This window comes from Artemia franciscana, chromosome 17 (genome assembly GCF_032884065.1).
Source record: "Artemia franciscana chromosome 17, ASM3288406v1, whole genome shotgun sequence".
NCBI lineage: Eukaryota > Metazoa > Arthropoda > Branchiopoda > Anostraca > Artemiidae > Artemia > Artemia franciscana.
In genome coordinates this window covers 18138767-18163139 of record NC_088879.1, presented here as the reverse complement: position 1 = coordinate 18163139, position 24373 = coordinate 18138767, and the positions used below count along the sequence as shown (strand labels likewise).

The window sequence follows — 24373 nt, the reverse complement described above, 5'->3', positions numbered from 1 at the left end:
TGTTATTAACATTCCCTCCTTCAAACCCCCTAAAGGCTAGAGTGTCGTTTTCAATGGCATAATATGCATAGTTAGTTTGTTTTTCTATACATTTCAAAAAAATGCGTTCTAAAATGAGAAAACAGTGACTAAAGAAACGGTCTTCCCAAGTTGTAAAACTAAAAGAGTAATAATGTTAGTTAAAAACAAAATCTAAAATAAATTCAAAAAGCTTTTTCCTTGAAAATTGATTCGATGTTTTTGCTCTTTATGTCTGGTTCTCTTCAAAGTAGAGATATCAGTTTAGCCCTTAGTGGGGTCGGAGGGGAAGGTCTCCTCGTTCGGGGTAGTCTATTTTAGTGGATTTTTTTAGGTGTATTTAATTCTCAAAACGGTGATTACCATTTTCACCATTGTTTTGAAAAAGCAAAACTAATACGCAAAAAGCAGGGGATGTAAGAGTGGTGTCAACCCTCTATATTTAGAATAACCTAAATATAATATTAAAAACGGATAGAAATTAACTAAAAAATAAGTACTTTATTAATGAATACAAAAGTAACCATAAAATTAAAAACGAGCAAAGATTATACAATATATGGGAAAAGATCGCAAAGCCCTCCACTTTTATCACGAAAGGTTCTATATATTATATAGTTTATTTAACTCGTTTAATCTCGTTCGTTTAGTCTCCTTTTGGTTCGTTAAATGTTTCAATTTTATTTGAGGAAGGCCTTTGACGTAAAAAAAATTACCTAGGTACCAAGATTCATCTGGAAAAGTAATGTTTTTAATAATGGCGAACAAAGAATTAAGTCAAAACGCTACTTTAAAGTCACAAAGATGGCACTGATTTCTCAAATTAATACAAAACATTGGCATAGACAGATTTTATTCTTCAAGGAACAAAAGAAAAATATTTCATTGAATTTACTTGAAGAATATAGAGAGAGGACCTGAGTGACCATGTAGTCAAGAGGGGTCCGAAATTCATCTCATCATCATCATCATCATCTTTGGTGAGGAAATTTGGTGTGCGTAACCTCCTGAGTGGAAACTAGTCTAATTTGGCTTTAAATATATTTACGACGATCATCACAAAATAGTACCGCCAATATCGCCAAGAGACATTGCCAGATGATTCAAATATCCCGTTGCTTTTCTTTGGTATGATTCAGGCTTTTTTTATTTTATCTATACAGATGACATGATAATAAACTAAGCTATGTTATTTATGGTCTTATTTATTCTATTTATAAGGGCATATATCTTCAAAAATCGTTGGAACATGAAAACAAACGTTTTGAGAAATGAGAAAAAAACCAAAGCATAAGAAATAAAGAAAACAATATATAATATATCATGAAAAATCAATAAAAAAGAAAGAAAATAAAGATATTAAAAAATAAAGAAAATAAGCAAAAGTATCCAGGACTTTAAAATCTACCAGAATATGCTGAACTTAAATGGATTTGTCTACGCACAAACTTGATGTATGCCTACCTTCAGGTGGAATCTTTTAGAAGAAAAGCAAGTTTACGAGGATATGTACAAATCCTATGTAATTGGCAAAAATAACAGGCTTACCTCCAAGACATGATGCTGAACACTCTGAATACCCTAATGTTTTCCATTCATAGATTGTTACGTCTGAACTTTGTCTGTCAAGTAGATTTTCTAAGAGAATAGGTGGTTCGACCTCATCAGAGTCATATTCGTATTCGGAAGAATCATAGCTTTCTAGGACATCATTTGTTTCAACGTTGGAATAAAATGGTGACATCAACCTATAAAATCATAGGGAGGTTGAAGATTTAGATCACTCTATGTGCGTAAGTTTAGTTGTCCGAGCTACCTAAGAACACATATCTAACGCATGAATTTAAGGAGCAAAGTACCTTATTCAATCTGATAAGTAACCTGTGAATGAAGTTTATTTGGTATGATAATGATTACTAAAAAGGACAGGGTCTTAGCAACAAATAAAATGGTTTTCGACAATTAACAAAAAACTATGTAGTTTTCATACGATTGTAATAAACTCAACTGTAGGGTGTATCCAAGTGGAATCGGGGTAAGTGGGTTTAACTGCTCTCTCCCGCCCCGAAATTTTTAACAGACTCGCAAAAACGTAACAAAATACAAGTAAAAAAATATTTATGCATATTACAAAGTTCTTTTTGTAACTCCGCCCCCTGAAAAAAACCCTCCTCGATTAGAAATCCTGGATGTGGCGCCACGCAATCGTATTTACATAGAACATGGTTTAAAATACTTTGGATTGCCAACCTGGTTCTTTGCAAGGTCTTGAACAGCCTCTGAAGTCTTCCCAGCCATTTACTTTCACTATGTATGCTTATAATTACGGTTACTTAACGCTCCCACTTATTTAATTTCTTAGATCCTTCGAAGTTTCACATTCTTACTTCGATTGAAAGACACTTTCATATATATTGCCACACATTGGGAATGAATGCGGGAAGTCTCCGTTCTGAAATTCGCAATAACTTTGCTTCTTCGTTCCCAAGAAAAAAAATATTATAAATATAGGGAGTGTGCCTCTTGTGCTTGGGCAAAAAGGTTTTTTTGCAGAAATCTTCTTCTTTTTGTGTCCTTGTGTTTAGGGTAGAATCTGTCAAAATAACACCTATAAAAAACATTCACTGGCCAGATTTGCATTTTAAAGATCGAAGAAAACTGAACAAAAGAACAATAAGTTAATACGATCGTGCTGATGATAATCAAAGAAAATCATTAACTTGAAACTGTAACACCACTTAGAAAACAATAAAAAAAAACACCACAAAAATAAAAAGAAAAATTAGAAATGGTAACGCTAACTATGATAAAACAAAAACCTGAAGCGTCAAAAAATAAGCAAAGAACGAGGAAATGGGAGGTAACCAAAAAACCGAAAAAAAATATGAAGATGAGTTAGTAATCTTTAGAGTTATACATGGAAAAAAAACTTTTCATCGAATCATGAGGTAAAGGAAAGAATGGGGATAAACTATGAATAGTGTAAGAACAAACAGGATGAGCAGATTCCATTGGGGGAGTGTATTTGGGGGAGATATTTGGTACAGGAGTTCAGCAGTATATTTTTGTGCGGAATGAAGACACAAACTAATTCTTCCATACTGTATTGCTTTTAATAAAATGTTTAACAGAGCGAAGTACTGTTAAACCTCTTCCTATATTATTGACAGATTTTTTTTTCGAGACTTTTGGTTTTTATACCAAACAACATGTTTTGTTCAATTTATAAACACACTTACTGAAAATTTTCTGTTTTTAGTTTTTAACAGTGTTGTATTCCACTTTCAAGGTCTAGTACCAGGAGACCGAACTTCACTTGATCCCTGGTACTCAGCGCGTGGTAGGCTTGTATATATGTGATTCTTGCTATCACTTTTCTTTTAACCACAGATAAAGGTGAAGTCTTTTTCCGGCCTTTTCCCCAGTAATTATTTTTACTTTCATTACATTTTTACAGCATTCAGAAGCAACCAGGCATGTTCTATTGCACATATCCTCTGAATACTAAGAAGTAAAATAAAAAACTAAAAGAAAAACTAAAAAAATAAAACAGAAGAAAACATCTAAAAATAAAAAATAAAATAAAAAACAGACAAAAAAAAAACACCAGAGCAACGCAAAACCAGGCTTGCGGCTCAAAGAGAAAAGGCCAGATTAGGAATGTCCAATTTACGTCATCAATTCGATCCAAAAATGACATAGCGGTGCCGGGACCCAGAACACAAGGGACCATGAGAATCCATACATAGAAGCCTGCCGCGTGCCATGCTGGGGCCCAGTGGCGAAGCTACCGGGACCTAGCACTGTCAGCGGTTAGAACACAAGGGACAATGACAATCCATATATAGAAGCCTGCCGCGTGCCATGCTTGGTCCCAGCGGCGAAGCCACCGGGACCCAGCACTGTCTGCGGTTAAAACACAAGGGACAATGAGAATCCATATATAGAAGCCTGCCACGTGCCATGCTGGGGCCCAGTGGCGAAGCTACCGGGACCTAGCACTGTCAGCGGTTAGAACACAAGGGACAATGACAATCCATATATAGAAGCCTGCCGCGTGCCATGCTTGGTCCAAGTGGTGAAGCCACCGGGACCCAGCACTGTCTGCGGTTAAAACACAAGGGACAATGAGAATCCATATATAGAAGCCTGCCACGTGCCATGCTGGGGCCCAGTGGCGAAGCTACCGGGACCTAGCACTGTCAGCGGTTAGAACACAAGGGACAATGACAATCCATATATAGAAGCCTGCGGCGTGCCATGCTTGGTCCCAGTGGTGAAGCCACCGGGACCCAGCACTGTCTGCGGTTAAAACACAAGGGACAATGAGAATCCATATATAGAAGCCTGCCACGTGCCATGCTGGGGCCCAGTGGCGAAGCTACCGGGACCTAGAAATGTCAGCGGTTAGAACACAAGGGACAATGACAATCCATATATAGAAGCCTGCCGCGTGCCTTGCTTGGTCCCAGTGGTGAAGCCACCGGGACCCAGCACTGTCTGCGGTTAAAACACAAGGGACAATGAGAATCCATATATAGAAGCCTGCCGCGTGCCATACTGGGGCACGGCGGCGAAGCCACCGGGACCCAGCTAGTTTAAAATAAGACGTGTATTTCTGCTTAATAGGTCATTAAAGATTTATAGCACTGAAGAAAACATTTGTATTGACCTCATACTTATCATAGGATCAACAAACAAAAATTTAAGGCATTCACTTATAAAAGGTGTTTGATAGTTTGATCATCACAACAAAACAATTAAGAAAATGTTTACGCTTGGGTAATATGATTTTACTGGCAAAGAAGTCAGCAAACTTACAAAAAAAAAAAAAAAAAAAAAAAAAACAACGAGAATAATCAAAGGACCGAAAAGAATTGATGGGAGCTATCACATCTTTTATGCCACGATTGCAAAGAGGCATTTAAACTGGAAAAATGAACTGCACGCAATACCTTGACATTGAACATGGTGACATAAAACATGGCTCTGACGTGGCTGGGCGCTCACCAGTACATTCTGACTCAAGAACTTTTATATATTTTTTGGATGCAGATAAATAGAATTGACAGTTTACTTCTCGACTACGGATTCCTTCGCCACAGGTTACTGAACATGGTGCCCAGGGACCAGGAATAAATCTGAAATAAACAAACAAGAAATATTACGGCGTTTTTCTTTCGTGGTAAAACTAAACCAATTCAACCTTTTAAGGGGGCCCCTAATATTGCAGAAGTATCACAATCATTTTAAAAGTGGGACACATAGAGTGCTTGCATAATGCCAATGCGCCTCCGTAGGTATGGTGGGTATTAGAAACTGTACCGAAAGGGCCATTTCCGCATGACGTAAGTTTCAACTAATCAGAGGCCTATTCCACTGACTAAAAGTTATTGAAAGAAAAAGCTGTATCTTACGTCTCTAGTAAAAGTGTCACTAATATCCAGTGAAAGCCACTTTTTGTCGAGTAAAGTCTGAATTTTAGCATCCTTATGGCTAAAAAATAGCCACATCCGGTGCAGATTGTAATGCTTGCCATGCTTGTACACGTGCATTATCAGTGCGCTAGTGCGCTAGTTCAAAATAATGAAACTTGGGTGTGAAGTATATGAGATTTTTGGATCATATCACTTCCCTATTATTGTTCATAGCTTTTGTCAAGAACTTAATAGATTATTCATTACGAATAGGTCTTAAAGTCATTAATTGGTCTTATAATTGACTTCTGATTTAATGGCCAACCTGATATATTATATACTCAACTTCGAATCTTGTTTTCAAAATATAGTAAGAATCGGGCAAAGAGAGAAAGGCCCTTTGCACAGAACTTTACGTAGAAATTTATTAAGCATATTTGAGGTCCCAGTGATTATTAATGGCACAGTATTGGATATACACTGGCATTTCTTAACAATATCTTTAGGAAATAGGAATGGCATTCAAACCATTCTTGAAACTCCGACACAGGTCTCAAACCCGTCATGCAACAAAACCAGTTAACTTTCCTGTCTCCTTTGTCCTTCATCAGCATAAAAAATTCATAAACTTTTATTCACCTGTTAAAATAGCAAAACAAGCACGCTAGGAACCAGCTCAAATGAGTTCATGTGACAGAATCAATTTGGAATGAAAAATCTTTGAAACAATTAGCTGTGGATAGACAAGAGATTCTTTGTTTGGATAGGAGCAGAGAACTAGAGCAAGAATTTTGTAATTTAGACAAGGACAAATTAAATAATAAAGAGAGATGCTTCCTGGATAAATAACAATCTTTCTCCCTTGGTTAAATATCCCGCGTAATAATAGCTTTGAATTTTAACGCAAGAGATTTCAACTTATTTTGTCAAAATGAAAAAAAAAGGAAAAATAAGTTATGTTTAGTAGACGTGATTTGGAAAGTCAACCTTTATCGTTAGGACCTAAGAACTGAAGACGGCGGCTTTTCATGACCTACTTAATAATCTGTGTTCACTTTAATTCTCAGTGATTCCCATTCATTCTAATTGAAAAATACCTTTTTTCTGTTGAATTTGTATACCATATTCAGGGTTTGTGACAATTTCTTGATGATCAGACAACTCTTTGTCTGTTAAAAATATCATTTCCACAACAAGGGGTTAGCTGTAATTCATTTGCATCCACATTGCTGGCTTACCCAAAATTTGTTCCTTAAGATAAAAGGAAGGTATAGATGAAATCCTACCTCAATTTTTATCTGATAAATTATTTTTTTTAGGAAATATGGAAATTTAAAAAAATTGGGTCGTAAAATACCGTAATACACCAAGAATAGTTGGTATGAAACTATGTAATACTGCATTAATGGTGGTATTACTGTTCAAGTTCTATTTATTTTCATGAAATAATAGTTTCGCGAAAATATTCGTGAAAATAGTTTCTAATAGCCGCTCATTTGTGTGGACTGCATCACATATGCTTAGGGGAGGACAAAAACGAACAAAGACAAACACAAAAATTGAACTTTTTTATGAAAGTAAAGTGCAATAATAAAACTGAAAATTGCAGAAGGTACTCTATCTATAGGCACGGAATGTCTATGACGGTCTGCCGTCCCTGCTACCCCCTTTCCTTGTAATACGGTCTGTATTTTCTTTTTCTCAATGCTTTATGAACAGACGCTTTGACATTAGATAAAGGTAATAAAAAGCTGCAATTTTTTCTCAATACTTTTAGAGTTCAAGGGTTGTATTTTTAACGTTTGCTTTAAGCAATACGGTTGCTCAGTCAAATTTTTTAAAGGCAATCACACAATGGAAATTTGTAATTACTAGCCTGTTATATTTCTTGCACACTAAAATACTTTCAATGAAGCATTAGTCTAGAAATTTCTCAGTCTCTGGACACAGAACGCATGTGAAAGACCACCACTCCCTCAACCCCGTTCTTTGCACTACACTTTGACTTTCTACTCAATGCTTTGAGAATGAATACTATGACACAAGGACAAAATTATAAAAAGTTGTATTTTTTTTTTAAATATTTGAGAATGGAAGTTCTTTTTTAGCGTTTGCTGTAAACGATACAGCTGTTAGATTGAATTTAAAAGGCAATCTGTAAATGGAATTTATGTTATGATCTGGATGGTATATTTCTTGCGCTTTAAAATGCTGTCAGGAAAGCACTAGTCCAGAAGTTGCACTATCTCTGGACGCAAAATGTGCGTGAGGGAACGCTTCTCCCACAACCCCTGTTCTTGGCATTAGATTTTAACTCTCTTCTCAGTGTTTTTGGGATGAATGCTCTAACACAAGGACAGGAAGCTCTAATCTTTTGAAAAGTAATAAAAAAATGGAAAACTTTTGATTACCTGCTGGTTATATATCTTGGATTCTAAAATGCTTTCAGGAAAGCACTAGTCAAGCTTTAACATAAAAAGTAGAGTTGAGGGAGACATCAGCCCCTTACATATGTTGGAAAATTTATCTTGGATTTAAAGTTTTAATGTCAGTCTTTATTTTCATTGCAAATTTTTTTCATATATAATGCTAATAAGGTTTACACAGTTTGAAGAAAGAAAAAGAACAATCACGATTAAAATACAATTAACCAACAGCATTTTGTGCCTTTTTTAATATCATGGAAAATATTTGTTTTGTAACTTGAATCCTTGATATACACTTTTAAATTAGTTTTACAAATTGCTCATAAAATCAGCCAAAACATTAGAAGGAAGTACGGGGAAAATCATTGAATAAGATTATATTTGTAGATCTATTGATACCTAAGCAAGTCAGTCTAGGAATCTAATGTATTTTTAACTGAGTAATCGATCTCTGAGCAAAGAACACGACTATGCTTCCTCGAGAACGATTGTTTCAGAGTGATTGAGCCAGTTTAATGTTGGATTTTTCCTATCAATATTCTTCCCAAAGAAATAGGTCTGTTTTGACAAGCAATTGCATGTTAAGAAGTCAAGATACTATTCAGTGATTCAATACTATAACGTAGGTTAATGTCTAACCATTCAGAGTGTAAGTAAGTAGCAATAATAAACAGAAAAATTGTAATCAAGCAAAAGCAAATTTTGTATATTTTGAAAGTTACACATTCTGAAAGGAGTAGCTATGACGCCATGCGTGGTAGAACTGAAAACCAGCCACACATATCAAATGCCATTAAATGCAGAACACTCTGGTGGCTAGAACGGGTATTACAACACTGTTCTTACGCAATATCCAAGCAATAACTAGAGTATCTTCCGTCGCAGTCGTCGAGGGTTGCTTCAACTCAAACTTCGAGAAGCTTTGCCGGTTCAAGAAGTGTGCCAAACGCGGTGATAGACAGTCAGTAGTCAACTGTTGAGCCATAAGCTGCAGACAGACCCTTCTGGAGCCAAAAATGCAACCTCAGCTTGAACAGCAGAGCGAGGCAAGAGCTTCCAATTTGAAGCAAGTACAAATAAGTATTTACATACCTTGAATTTTTAAAATGAAATTACTGAATGAAACTTCAAAAAGTAAAAAATACTTGGTTTTATTTTATCACTTTTACTTAGTGAATTGAACTCGCAAGTAAAAATCCCCCTACATAGTAAATACTTTTTTAAAAAATTTCCTTAGTTGGAGCTACATCCAAAAAAGATAGTTGATTAAGTTACTGCAACTATATGAACAAACCGCCAAAACACAAGACAAAAGGAGGAAGAAAAGTATTACGGGATATTCCAACAAACGGATAATGGTGTCCAATAACGTAGAAAACTGGATTTATGCTCGATTATTGCACAACAGAAATTTGACAAAATATTAAAGGGGTATAGGATACCTTGCATCATGGGAAGCTTCTTCATTGCCATTTAGTTTGGTATTGCCTGGAAAGGTATTTAAATTAATTAAATTAATATACAACAATAAACAAATAATAAAACTTACAATATAACTTTTTTTTAATTAATTTAGGAGTGAAAATCTTTGTCAATTGCAACGTAACTACACGCGTCTTTTTTTTTAACTCACCATGGTTTCGCATCTTTGTAATCCAAAGGTAATTCTGTATGTATCAAATAATGCTAAACATTTTTATTCTCTGGAAGTATTTAATGAATTTAAATTTTGCAGTTACAGTGAATTTAATAAAACGTTTCCAAACAGTGAAGTGACATTTTTTATATAAATATATAGAAAATACCAGTGTCACTTAATTTACTATTTTTTACGTTTTGTTACTTAAGTATTGACTCAAGATCATTCAGTTTTATCTGGGATTTTCCACCAAAATATATTGGATTTCCACCAAAATATTCAAAATTTTAGTGTTTTCTCAGCTCACCTTATTCAGATCAGTTATCACGCATTTTGGCAAGAGCTTCCATCAAACTGTCTTCAGTGTTCAGAAAAGAAAATCAAACTAAGAACAACTAATATTTTGAAATAAACTCAAACAGCGCCGAAGAAACACTACATTAAACTAATCAAAAGAAAGTAAGAACAGATCTAAAGAACAAAGTCAGCATATATTTTAACTTGATTTTTGCGGATTTTTCACACACCTTTACTTTTTTTTATAATTGGCGCTTCGTTTCTACAAAAAACTGCAAAACTACATATTTGGGGATTCCTTTCATTAAACAGAACTTGGTGCAATTATCTTCAATGGCTTATTCGATAATCATAACGATTGTGATATATCGAGGACGGTTTGAGCATCAACTGCTCATATAAATTTCTCAAATGAGCTACTCAAGAAAAAAAAATTTGTAAAGAAAAAATATTCTGGCAACCCAATAGAAACTTTGAAACTAAAACCATAAATTTTGTTACCTTATACTAAAAGAAAAATACAGAAAGAATTTTCTATCAAACAGTTCGTGGTAACGAACTGTAGTAAGGAGCGACCCGGCTCGATAGTAACCAAAACTCTAAAAAACGGAATTTTGATACCAATAGTTACATCAAAAGAATTGCATTTTAATGCTGATTTTAAATATATAAGTTATATCAAGTTTAGTCTTACCCATCAAAAGTTACGAGCCTGAGAAAATCTGCCCTATTTTAGAAAATAGGGTGAAACACCCCCTAAAAGTCATAGAATCTTAATGAAAATCACACCATCAGATTCAGCGTATCAGAGAACCCTATTGTACAAGTTCCAAGATCCTATCTACAAAAATGTGGAATTTTGTATTTTTTGCCAGAAGACAAATCACGGATGCGTGTTTATTTGTTTTTTTTTTTTTTGTTTTTTTCTTTTTCCCAGGGGTGATCGTATCGACCCAGTGGTCCTAGAATTTTGCGAGAGGGCTCATTCGAACGGAAATGAAAAGCTCTAGTGCCCTTTTTAAGTGATCAAAAAAATCCACGCTCATTTTTTTCCCAAAGTAGTCGGATCAAAATTTTGAGATAGCCATTTTATTTAGCATAGTCTAAAAACCTTATAACTATGTCTTTGGGGACGACTTACTCCCCCACAGTCCCCATGGGAGGGGCTGCAAGTTGCAAATTTTGACCAGTGTTTGCATATATTAATAGTTATTGGGAAATGTAGAGACGTTTTCAGGGGGATTTTTTGGTTGGGAGGGGGGTGGGGCTGAGAAGAGGGGGCTATGTGGGAGAAATTTTCCATGGAGGAATTTGTCATGGGGGAAGACGATTTCCATAAAGGGGGCGCAGCATTTTCTAGCATTATTTAAAAAACCAATAAGAAAATAAACATGAAAAAGTTTTTTTCAACTGGAAGTATGGAGTAGCATTTAAACTTAAAACGAACAGAAAATATTACGCATATAAGGGGTTCACCTCCTCCTAATACCTCACTCTTTACGCTAAAGTATTTTTAGTAATTTCAACTATTTATTCTACGGCCTTTGTGATTCAGGGGACAAAATTTAAGCTTTAGTGCAAAGAGTTACTGACGAGGTATTGACGAGTGGGCGAACCTTCTCATATACGTAATAAAAACATACGAACATAGAAGTTTGTTACGTAAGCTAATTCGTAAGTTACGTATATCTTTTACTAATGAAAACGTTCGTAAACTAAAATTTCTAGTTGCCTTTTTAAGTACCCAAAAAATTGGAGAGCAACTGGGCCTCCTTCCCCTCCTTTTTTCGCAAAAGCATTCGATCAAAACTATGGGAAAGCCATTTAGCCAAATAAATAAATATACACATTTCGCTTTAATTATTCATCTGCGGAGAGCCGAAATCAAAGCATGGATTAACTAAAAAACGTTCAGAAATTAAATAAAAAAACAAGTTTTCTTAACTGAAAGTAAGGAGCGACATTAAAACTTAAAACGAACAGAAATTACCCCGTATATGAAAGGGGCTGCTCCTTCTTCAACGCCCTGCTCTTTATGCTAAATTTTTTACTGTTTTAAAAAGTAGAGTTGAGAGAAAGAACTAACGAAAAAAAAACTAACGAAAAAACACACAGCTAAGTAGATGTGTCGCTTTCAAATAGCGCCAGAGCCTTTAGAGGAATAAAATGAGGCAGCGGAAATTCTCTTATTTTGAGAAATTTGTTTATTTTTCCCTCATCCAGTTTCTGCGAGTTCTTAATCACTGAATCCAAACAATGGTGCTAATTTTCGGCATGGTGCCCTTTTAATAATGGTGCCCTTTCATATACGGGGTAATTTCTGTTCGTTTTAAGTTTTAATGTCGCTCCTTACTTTCAGTTAAAAAAACTTGTATCTCTAAAAGAATGAATTGCAGCTCATTGAACTCTGGAGAATAATGAGCAAAGAATTAATTTAATAGATTCATTAAGCGCTTTTAAATAGAAGTAAATACTTTGTCCACTTGGCATTGAAATGCCAAAAATTAGCACCATTGTTTGGGTTCAGTGGTTAAGAACTCGCAGAAACTGGATGACGGAAAAATAAACAAATTTCTCAAAATAAGAAAATTTTCGCTGCCTCATTTTATTCCTCTAAAGGCTCTGGCGCTATTCGAAAGCGACACATCTACTTAGCTGTGTGTTTTTTCGTTAGTTTTTTTACAGCCTTGAAAAAAAAAACTCAATATGTGTATCAATTTTCCACGAAAGAAACTAGCAATTGCTTTGAATTAGCACGTTTATTACAAACAATTTATTCCTACGATTATAAAAACAATATTTATTTTCGTCGTTATTTTTCCCTCATGTCGTTCATTTCGTTCATAAGTAATTTTCTCTTATTTCGTTCTATTTCGTTCATTAGTAAAAAAAAAAAAAAATGAGTCTAACAAAAGCTTCAAGTAATAGTTGATGTTTAATTTTCCGTAAAATGCGAATGAGACTCTAGTCTTTAAGGGTATTAAGGGGGAGGGCCTTCCCACTCTTATCTGTAATAATTTCTGCTCGTAACTTTACATAGAATTTGTTTGCTTTTGTTTTATTTTTAATTGAGAAAGATCGAGCAAAACTGGAGTTTGAGTGAGGAATTTTTCTGTTAGTATTCTTGGTCCTAAAAATTAAAAAAATGGGATAAAGAATATATCTTAATAACTTTAAATAAAATAATTTACCTGGTGTCAAGAAATCACTGGCCAGAGTCAAAGACTCGGCCTTGAATGGCGGAACATTGGAACAAGAGTGGCTAGCTGAACATATCTCTACAGTAGAGGGTGCGTCATCAGGGTTACAAGAACGACTCACTTTTCCATGATGGTCTGTACATATAACCTCACGTGATCTAGTTCCTTCTCCACACGTGACGGAACACTATAACAAGCAACCAGTTAAAATATGAAAAAAGAGAGATGGCTTGATTTATTTTTTAACTTCTTTTATACTACTATGAAAGAAAAAAAAGCACACAAAAGTAAGGAACCATGTTAAAATTTATGATGAACATAAATTAATATTAATACGAATAGGGCTGAACCCCTCTAATTCACGCTCACCCTGTAAATCAACGCTAAAACTGTTTTCGCAATGCTTTGAAAATGAATGTATTAATTTGTATTAATCCTTTAAGTGTATTAATTCATTTTAACAACCTCTCCACAATAAAAATTAAAGGATAAGGATGAAACTTCACGGACACATTTCATGGACATTTTAGTATACAACATATATAACTATTTGCCAATGGTTAGTGTTTTTTCATTTCTAAATCATTGACCCAAAAATTCCAACTTCAATGCAAAGAAAAGGGGGTTGTGGGGTTTTGGACCCTGTCAGACACAAGATAGTCTTATTCGTCTTTAATTTTTCACGAGATTCTTTGCTTTTCTGTGAAAAAATCTACTTCTACTGTTAAATTTCTGTATATTTTAATTTTTTTTTAATCATATTTAGGATTATCCCAAATTATAGTAGGACTGATTTAAATTTTGATTTCCAACCAAATTATTCATCTCTGTAAATTTTATAACTACGGCCTCTGGCTTGACAAGGTCATATCTGACAAAACAATTACAAATAAAAAAAAACAAAAAACTATGGATCCCTGATCAGCCCTACCAGTAAAATAATAAAAATTCACTGACCGACCTAAAAATGAATGAGCACATCATCTCCCCCCAACGCCCTGCAAATAAGTACAGAGTACTGATTTACTTAATAGAGAAAATAGGTGTGGAAAAATAAGAAAAATATTCAATGGAACAAAATAGTACCACAAATTTAAAAAACTTCAGTGAAGCTCTATTTCAAAGATGCTTGTAAATGTATCTTTGTTGACTCATAAATTATCAAAGCCAATGCATTTTCTAAAACCTACACTTCCTCCAATTGTATATTACTCAATTAACCCAAACATAGTCGTGCCAATTTTCATCCGCTATGTTTATTACCTGAGACCAATCACCGAGTTTGTATGAGGAACTGCAATTCTTCATTATACACAGTTCATTTGATCGAGGTCTTGGACCCAAACAATTTTCTTCTCTAGCTGGATTACCTTCGATACTATCGGAGCAGAGAACAACTCTGTGTCTAACGCCATAGCCACACATCACTGAACAGTTTCCCCATTGCTCCGTAATCCATCTAAAAAGTATAAGGCCATAAATAATTATCCAACACTAAAAACTGCGATAACGTAGCACAAGCAGCGTTGCCACCAGGGTCAGTTCCTAAAGGGCTAAAATTGCCAATATATACGCGCTACAGTGGGATTTTCAGAACTATAGTAAAAAAATTGGCTCTCTCTTTTGAGTTGTCCCAATTGTTACTTTTATTGGTCGTATCTTGTTGTAAGTTTTTCTTCTTCTATACATTTATGTTTTGCTAAGGACGGCCCTTGGACATAGGGTCGAAATATTAATTCTAATTAGATTTCTACTGTCTTGCTAAAAGAACCCTATTATTCTTTTTATTTTTGATGTTTATGACAAACATTTTTTAGGAACTTGATGTAGGAATTCAGGAATTCCTGATCAGGAATCCCACCCTTCCCTTATTTCCGCGTGCGAGTCTTCTAAAATTTGGCTGAATATTTGGAAGGATTGCGGCAGGCCTAAGTCTGGGACTATAAATGGTTTGCGGCTACGTTCTAAACATTTTTTTGCTAAAGTGTTAAGAAAACATAAGGTTGATCTTATTGAGAAAAACGCTCATAAAATTGCAGAGAACCCTTCGAAGCTCTGGAAAAAATTTGAACGCCCTTATGAACACATTAGTGCAAATAATAATCCTGAGCCTGAGTGGATAAATTATTATAAGCATGAGTTTTCTTCTCCTGATCTTGAGTCAAAATTTGAAAAAGAATTAATTGCTTGTCTGAAAAAACACGAACCTTTGACATTCATAATTAAGCCAAGTGATGTATCGTTTCATTGTAAAATTCTAAAGAAAAGAAATTCCGCGGGAGTTGATGGAATTACTGCCACACATTTTGATTATGCAAGTGCTCTTCTTTTTAATCATTTATCTCTACTTTTTCAAATGTCTATTGAAAACGGAGTTCTTCCTTATCAATTTACAGTTGGTCAAATAACCCCTATCCCCAAAAAAGGCAAAAAGGATTTTACAGCGCGTAATTCGTTCCGACCTATAACAGTTTCTTGTACTATTTTTAAATTGTTTGAGTCAGTTATTTTGGATGAAATTGTTTCTAAATGTTATGTCCCACCCCACCAGTTTGGTTACCAAAAAGGTATTAGCCGGGAGCATGCCCTTTTTGCTTTAATGAATGTTCTTGCTGATGCAGAAAGAAGTAGATCCCATATTATCCTTTGTGCTTTAGATGTTGCTCGTGCTTTCGACTCTTGCATTTTTTTCCAAGTTTTATTTGAAGCGTATAAAAGAGGGGTAAATTTTTGTATAGTAAAGTGCCTTCTGTATATGTACCATCACCTTAAGGCGAAGTTTCCCTTTTTGATATTTTGAAAGGAGTCGTCAAGGTGGCCTTACCTCACCTTCTTTATTTAATAACTCTGTTTTAAATGCCCAAAATTCTGTTATTTTTAGTTGTATTCACCGTGGATTTAACTTGTCTTTAATAACTTTTGCAGGTGACGTTTTGAATCTAAGCCGTACTTTTAGTGGATGTGAAAACGCGTTTAATCAGCTTTACAATGAATATAAAAATATTGGGCTTTCTTTCAATGTTGAAAAAACTGTTGTTGTAGCTTTCAATTTTAAAGAGACAAATGGTCCTGTTTTTTTATCTTTAGCTAATGTTCAAGTCCCCCTTTCTCAAAAATTAGTTTACCTTGGAATGCCTATTGGAAAAAATATGAAAGAAACTGTGAAATTATCCCTTGAAAATTTGAAGAAAAAACTGAGAATTGCTTATGCTTTAATTGTATCTAATATTAAACACATTAATAAATTAAATCTTGTGAAAATTTATAATAGCCTAGTTGTACCTCATCTCCTTTCTCTTTGTCCGGTTTGGCAGTTTTTTAGTAAACCTCAGAAACTATCTGTTCGTAGAGTATATTTTCGTTATGCTAAATTCCTTCTCAGTTACCCTCCTTGGACTAGAAATAGTCACTTAATGAACAAACTCCGCCTAGTTTCTCCTACATCTATTATTGATAAAAGGCTTCATGATTTTCGTTCTTCTATGTCGATAGTGTCTCACCCATGGTCAGCATTATTTATTTAATTGTTTGTTTGTGTTGATTTGTGTTTATTTGTAGCCTTTTTTTTATTTTTTATAAAAAAAGCTACAATTTTTTTTAAAGCTTTTTTTTATTTTTTTTTCTCTTATTACTCCATCTTAAGGGCGTTCCGCCATCTTTTTTGTAGATGGCTATAAATAAATTGATTGATTGATGCATCAGGAATTTTTGATGCATGGAGTGAATCAGTTTGACTTCTAAATAATAAATATTGAAACAATTCAAAATCTAAAAAAAAAGTTTTCTTTTTAATTTATAGCTACTCTTTACAATTAAGTAGTATCCATTTCAACGACAAACTTCCGTCATGTTCGTGACGGGTCTTTTATCTCCCCCAGAAAGTCTTTTTTCACAGTTGCGTCACTTTAACCAAACAAACAATAGGCAGAAAATAAACCAAGCCTAGAAAATTAAGTGCTTTTCAACTTGTGAAGTTAGTCCTTTGGTCACGATTTCACACGTATGCGATAATTTTACCAGATATGCACAAGCCCTGCTTGATTACTTGTAGGCGTCATTTTCGAAAGCTAAAAATCAAGCAGGGGAGTGTCCAGGATTTTAATATAGGGGGGATGTGTAAAAAATAACTTTTTAAAATAAATTAAAAACTCGCTTATATGCATTTTCGTTTGGTTTTTATAAATCGAGAGAAATTTCGGGGGGGGAGGGTTCCAGCCCGAAAAACTCCATGGATACGACCTTGCTTGTTAGTACACTAAACAATCATAATTTGATTAATTGACCGTAGGCAAAGAGAAAAAAACTAAAGGATAACAAGATCAGTACAAGCATCCAAAAAGAATAAAACAGTTCGTGGTAACGAACTGTAGTAAGGAGCGACCCGGCTCAATAGTAACCAAAACTCTAAAAAATGGAATTTTGATACCAATAGCTACATCAAAAGAATCGAATTTTAATGCTGGTTTTAAATATATAAGTTTCATCAAGTTTAGTCTTACCCATCAAAAGTTACGAGCCTGAGAAAATTTGCGTTATTTTAGAAAATAGGGGGAAACATCAGAGAACACTATTGTAGAAGTTTCGAGCTCCTATCTACAAAAATGTGGAAGTTTGCATTTTTTTGCCAGAAGGCAGATCACGGATGCGTGTTTATTTTTTTATTTTATTTTTTTTCCAGGGGTGATCCTATCGACCCTCTTGTCCTAGAATGTTGCAAGAGGGCTCATTCTAACGGAAATAAAAATTTCTAGTGCCCTTTTTAAGTGACCAAAAAAATTGGAGGGCACCTAGGCCCCCTCCCACGCTAATTATTTTCCCAAAGTTAACGGATCAAAATTCTGAGATAGCCATTTTATTCAACGTAGTCAAAAAACCTTATAAATATGTCTTTGGGGACGACTTACTCCCCACAGTCTCCGTGGGAGGGGCAACAAGTTACAAACTTTGACCTGTGCTTACATATAGTAATGGTTATTGGGAAGTATACAGGCGTTCTCAGGAGGATTTTTTTGGTTGGGGGAGGAGTTGAGAAGAGGGAGATATGTTGGGGGAACTTTCCATCGATAATTTGTCATGGGAGAAGAAAATTTCTATGAAGGGAGAGCAGGATTTACTAGCATTATTTAAAAAAAACAATTAAAAAATAAATGTGAAAAAGCTTTTTCAGCTGGAAGTAAGGAACAGCAATAAAACTTAAAACATACAGAAATTATTACCCATATGAGGGGCTCACCTCCTTCAAATACCTCGCTCTTTACGCTAAAGTATTTTTAGCAATTTCAACTATTTATTCTACGGCTTTTGTGATTCAGGGGTCATTCTTAATGAATTGGGAGAGCCGAAATCAAAACATGCATTGGTACAAAAAAGTTCAGAAATTAAATAAAAAAACAAGTTTTTTAAACTGAAAGTAAGGAGCGACATTAAAACTTAAAACGCAGAGAAATCACTTCGAATATGAAAGAGGCTACTTCCTCATCAACGCCCCGCTCTTTACGCTAAAGTTTTTTACTGTTTTAAAAAGAAGAATTGAGAGAAAGAGTCAAACTTTAGCGTAAAGAACGGGGTGTTGATGAGGAAGCAGCCTCTTTCATATACGAAGTAATTTCTGTGCGTTTTAAGTTTTAATGTCGCTCCTTACTTTCAGTTTAAAAAACTCGTTTTTTTTTTATTTAATATTATATACGGAGTCAAGGCAATATAAGTATTACCATATTAAGTCCTTTGCCCGCAACATACTTTAAACTGATACAATAGTAATGATACTTTATAAGGAACAACAAGTCTGTAAAAATATCCTTTATCGTGATAGCTACCAAAACTGTCCGTTTTGCCGACTTGGGGCTCTCATTTTGCCTCTCTGGGGCTCTCATTACAATTTTTGCTCTTATCAAGGGAGCGTTTTATTTACAAACTTTTTTTTGACATCAAGGGTATTTGTTTTTTCATAACCGAAATAGCTCTACTACACAGCAGCACGTGCCATAAGCAAGTCATCCATAGTTTAAGCTAACGTCTCAAAGTTCTGTTATTTCACGTGGCACTTGTTATTTTATATACAGGCCTACTTGAAATTAAAAAGCTGTTCCTGAATATTTTCTGGAACCCCCTTCAGAGACAAATTCCAGTAGGCTATATCACTCAAACACTTCAATCTTGAATAGTAAATTAATAATGATGAAATAGCTACAATCAATTCGCTTCTTCCTATCAAGAACTTTTATTGCTATTGGTGCCTCACAAGACACAGCCTGAGAACTCTTACTCTACTCGGTTGATATAAATGAATATAAAGTCATATGAAGAGCAATGATAGTTTAGCAATTACTTCAATAGACAATTCGGTACTTCCGTATTATATGATACACACGGGAGAAGTGAAGTTTAGCGAATGCTAATGAAATAAACAAAATAGGGTGAAAATACAATACTTTAGTAGCAAAAGAATGAAAACTACAACAGAGAATTATAGAAAGGGGCCACATAGAACGTATCATATTAAAGGTAATTGTGTATTACTCAGAACACACTCAATAAGTGAAGTTAGGTTCTTTCGTGAAACAAACCACGATGACGGTATATTTTAATTTAATACTTTATATATAGAGGTGGTTAGGTCAGGTTATGTTTGGTATTTGATATAATGCACCCCCCCCCCCCTAATGTGCAAATATATAGTCGAACTTTTGATAAAGCTAATGAAATAAAACAAAATATGATGGGAATATAATACTTTATTAGGAAAATTGTAAATTACAACTTATAATTATGTATCCTGAACGCAGAAATGTCAGACATATCCCAAATCTTCATCTCAAAATCCATGTTCAGACACTTTATTTCTATCACTATGTGTAGCAAACTAAATTGAGTTTTGTCTTTGTGGCTATGAAACCGGATTTTCTCAGCAAAATTGTTGAATGTGTTCTGAATTGAATTGAATCAATTGAATAATGAACAAGTACCAAATTATTTAATCAAAATGTACCTGCATCGTAGTTTGTTTCACGAAAGAACCTAACTTTACTTATTGAGTGTGTTCTGAATAATACACAAGTACCATATTAAATACATAACCTAACCAAAATACTAACTAAATATTTAATTAAAATGTAGCTACAATGTAGTTGTTCACCGAGCCGAAGCTAATTATTTGGTATGAAGACCGTGAAAACCCGTTATTGTCTCATCTTCGCGATCCAAATTCTCGAGTGTGTACCATAAAATACGGAAATGCCGACAATTCTGTTAACAGAGCAACAACAACAGCATTTGTTCATAAGTGCAGCATTAGTAGATTGTAATTTTTTCTTCAGTTTGTGACTAAAGAAACCCATACCTGCAAATTATGATACTGAAGTAATTGGGCAAGGGATGTGATCCTCAGCTGTAATGGAAAACTGAAAAATGTAACGCAATCTAAGAATTGAAGGTTCAGTGGAAAGTATTTAATATAAAATTTCTCAAAAATAGTAAACATGGTTGTTTGGACGCGACAAAATCAGTCAATATATTATTTTTTATTATGATATTGGTATTACTAATATGGAATCTGCTTGCAAGAACGGTTGGTAAAAAATTTTTATTTTATATTTTATTTTGGCCTCACTCCACTTACTCCACCTGACATACTCTCATTAAAGATACTGTTTTTTTTATTTTATTGATGAAATAGTGGTTCATTTTTTGTTTGTTCTGTATCAATGAGGATTGTTAAATTTTGTTTATATGTCTTGCCCAGTAGTCGAGCTTGTCTCTCCATTTGGGCAAGTTGAAGATTTTGATGAATATGAATTTTTGAATCAATGAATCTGAATCTGAAACTAGAAATATTGTAAAAATCCCTTAACTCATTCAAATATCTATGTATCTTCGTCAATGGCTTGCTATAATTTCGTAAACTCTCTAAATATTCGTAACGAAAACTGTCTCCCAGTTTAGACTCTTTGCATCATCTGAAACACAATTTTCCCCTTCCTTTGATAATCGCATTTTATCTCTGATTGTAACTTAGGTATTGTCGTGCAGTTTACTTAAATAGTTTTGATACCAATGTTGATATTAAGAAATAAAGCTGTACAAATTATCAATGTTTTTTTTTAACAGAACATGCAACCTTAGAAACCCAGAAAATCATTTAGAAACACAGACAATTCATTTTGTCCTCAATCTTTTAAATATTGCTTAGAATAAAGACCCTCATAGCTCAATATTGTATCATGATATTCAATATATTAACCCAATTCCTGAAGTAGTTTACGATACAAAAGTAACTGAAGTAGTAGTGACTACACTGAACTATACTGACTATGAAGCAGTAGTGACCATACTGAAGTAATAGAAGAACTAAACGGATTTCTATTCTAATAATTTCCATGATTTGTTTCAGCTTGTTCCCAATTTTTCTACTTCTAGTCAATTAATTAAATCTAGATTGGGATTTACTGCATTTAAAAAACCTAAATTCTTGATAAGGTATCAGATACCTGTTGTTGCAAGCGAGCGAAGACTTCGAAAAGAAATTTAGGACTTGTCATCTCAATAATGTTTAAGAAAAGGAACTTAGGGAACATGATTTTATAGGCTGCTGGGATGTTGAGATAGCTTAGCATGTTTTTGTTTTTCATTTTAGGTAGCATCTGGGTGGTCTCCCCAATATTTAATTGATTCCACCAAAAAAATTATATTTGTGTTGTAAGTTTAGTTCGTTTCGTTGCCTTTTTTTTTGTTTTTTTTTTCTTTCTTCGACCTAACAATGAGCCATGTGCTCTCTGATCACTATGTTTTTGATTGTTTCTGAATGGCATTTTATTTACGAATAAAGTATTGAAGTAATAAATATTTTTTTTTAAATCCGGAAAGTAAATTATGGTGTGTCGGTTCACAGACGTGTCAAAAACATTAATTTCCTAACATTTGAAAAGATGTCTTATAGATTGTTTACACTTTAAACAGATTTTCTATGATGTAGTTTGAAACAAGTGTAGTTATTGTATTGCCTTTTGAACTTCACACAACTTTTCAAGATTGAAAGCTTTTAGAAAGGACAAAAAAAAGAAAAGGAAAAAGCAAGTGATAGTCGATTTACTTGGTGTCTAAGTAATCTATAAGCTTTTTAAACAAATAACATTAATTTACCATATGCATTAACTGAAGGGGGGGGGGTCTATTATGGCAAAGGAAAGACTCATTTTAATGTCGATTTTTTTAAGTACTCGTGTTTTTGAATGTTTCTTAGCAATAGCATCGAACAGTGGAAGGAGTGACATTTTTTTCTCCTTCTGTCTCCTGAAAATGCACTGTCACGCAGGGCCACATTGAGTACTTAGGTTGCATGGATACTAAAGGCTTCATATAACACCTTTAGCAAAATAAGGCTTCTTAGCCTAGATCGTAACACCTAGCGCATTCTTTTGGTTGGTTGAACTCGTTTCCCTTGTCTTATTTCTTCTCAAGATACTTAGAGGTTTTTTTTCCCCAAAACAGGTTTCCCATTTTATCATTCACGAAATTGGTTAGAAAATAGAGATTTTGCTATCAATTTCTTATGAAAATGCTTTTGTGCTTGGAACTTCTTGAAGTATCTTCTTGTACAAATGAATATTTTTTAGTAAAAAATGCAAAGATCCAAACACATAGGCTACTTCTTACTTTTCCATTCTTCTACAAATACAGGCCTAATCATATATAATAAGTGGTTGCAGGAGGTCCAATAATTCTTAGTTCTAGTACTCATTTTAATATCTAAGTTGCTAGAAGGGCGACCTATCACTTCTAAAACGCAAACAATATCCCCGAGTCCTTCCAGTGCCATCAGATAAAAATGCAAGGGTGGTAATTTTATTAAGAAAGATAAAAAGATAATACTAAAAAGTTACTCCGAAAGAAAATTATCCATACAGCCCGAGAAACAAGGGATCCGAACAGTCTATTTAAGAGAGACTCTTCATTCGAAAAGAAAATTTATTACGATTTTCTTAAACAGTGAGTCCTTTGTGCCTGTGCTCTTCAAACTCGTTCTAAACGCTGTTGTGCCTCCTTTAGTCAGGACCATGTACAGGATGGGTTTTGGGGTTTTAACCACACACCCCCCCCCCCCCCCCCCCTAGGTTCGGTGCGACTCATCAAAATGTTACGAAATGAATATATACAAATTTACGATGTTTTTTAAGTCATTTTTATAACCACACCCACCCCCTAAAAAAAACTCTCCCCCTCGAACCAAAATCTTAAATACCCCCTTGCCTTCAGTTATGATCATTCAGTGACTAATAAGCGAAATAAATTCAAAAACAGTTTAAATTAACAAGTTAAAAGAATATTAAAGAGGCCAAAACATTAAGTAAGCAGAAATAAATTAATGTAATAAGTCAAAGTTAAAACGAACAGAAACTACTATGAATGAATTCATTTGTCATATCACGTCCCGTTCGTTTTAGATTTAACTTCATTATCCATATGAACTTCAGCTCCTTGGACTTCTGACAGTATGATATTCTCGGAATTTTTAAAACAACTTCTCACGGAAAAATGTGCCACGAATAAACAGAAAATGGCTGCTATAAGCTAATATTACTTACCTATATTCTTGTGGACAGGGTTTTTGGTTACATATTATACTAGTGTCTACAGGTTTGACATCCGAAGAGCAATAAAAATCGTCTACTTCCGCTCTACTCATTGTGTCCTCACACACGAACTGAATTTTCACAAGACCTGGAAACCGGACACAAAATGAATTACGATTTCAAAAACCCATGAGATCATAAAGGGGTGACTTTTATGGTGGCGGTCTCAAACATGGAAAGGCAAATCTAATTGAGCTCTCTGTGAATATTAATATCCGAGTGATCTAATAAAATTGTTATGAACTCTTAATTTTCTTATGCTGGAAGAACAAGGGACCCGACAGTAGAGGGTCCCCATACGAAAAATCAAGGGATAAATTCTTTATTTTGAACGAAAACTAACGGTTTGAGTAAGTACTTGAAGATAGACATATCTGGAGGAATATATCTTCAGAATTTTTAGTAAATGCACCATATGATTCAAATAAATTGTAACAAATCTTCCCCCTTATCCAAGAATAAATTATTTTTATTTATTGTTATTATTATGGCACTTGGTATTTACCAAATGGCATATAGCAATCGCAAATTCTGTCAGTCTGTCTGTCTGTCTGTCGGTCCCAGTTTTGCTAGTTTAGGCACTTCCAGATAAGCTAGGACAATGAAATTTGGCAGGCGTATCAGGGACCAGACCGTAATAAATTAGAAATAGTCTTTTCCCGATTTGACCATCTGGGAGGGGAGTGGGAGTTGACAGTTAATTCGGAAAAATTAGAAAAAATGAAGTAGTTTTAACTTACGAACTGGA

At 34.4% G+C, this 24373-nt stretch overlaps 1 protein-coding gene across 2 annotated transcripts in view; it reads right to left on the bottom strand.

The window, feature by feature from the left end:
• LOC136037951 (ADAMTS-like protein 3) overlaps positions 1-24373 on the bottom strand; it is a 152128-nt gene that overhangs the window by 66153 nt on the left and 61602 nt on the right. For both annotated transcript variants that reach the window (XR_010620089.1, XM_065720835.1), the window contains exons 6-11: positions 23578-23713; positions 14261-14456; positions 12989-13184; positions 9304-9349; positions 4974-5159; positions 1567-1766 (exon numbers count right to left, since the gene is read on the bottom strand). Coding sequence is in view for 1 of the 2 variants with exons in the window: in XM_065720835.1 (XP_065576907.1) it covers positions 1567-1766; positions 4974-5159; positions 9304-9349; positions 12989-13184; positions 14261-14456; positions 23578-23713 (960 nt within the window). In the remaining variant the exon portion in view is untranslated. The remainder of the gene's footprint in view (positions 1-1566; positions 1767-4973; positions 5160-9303; positions 9350-12988; positions 13185-14260; positions 14457-23577; positions 23714-24373) is intronic.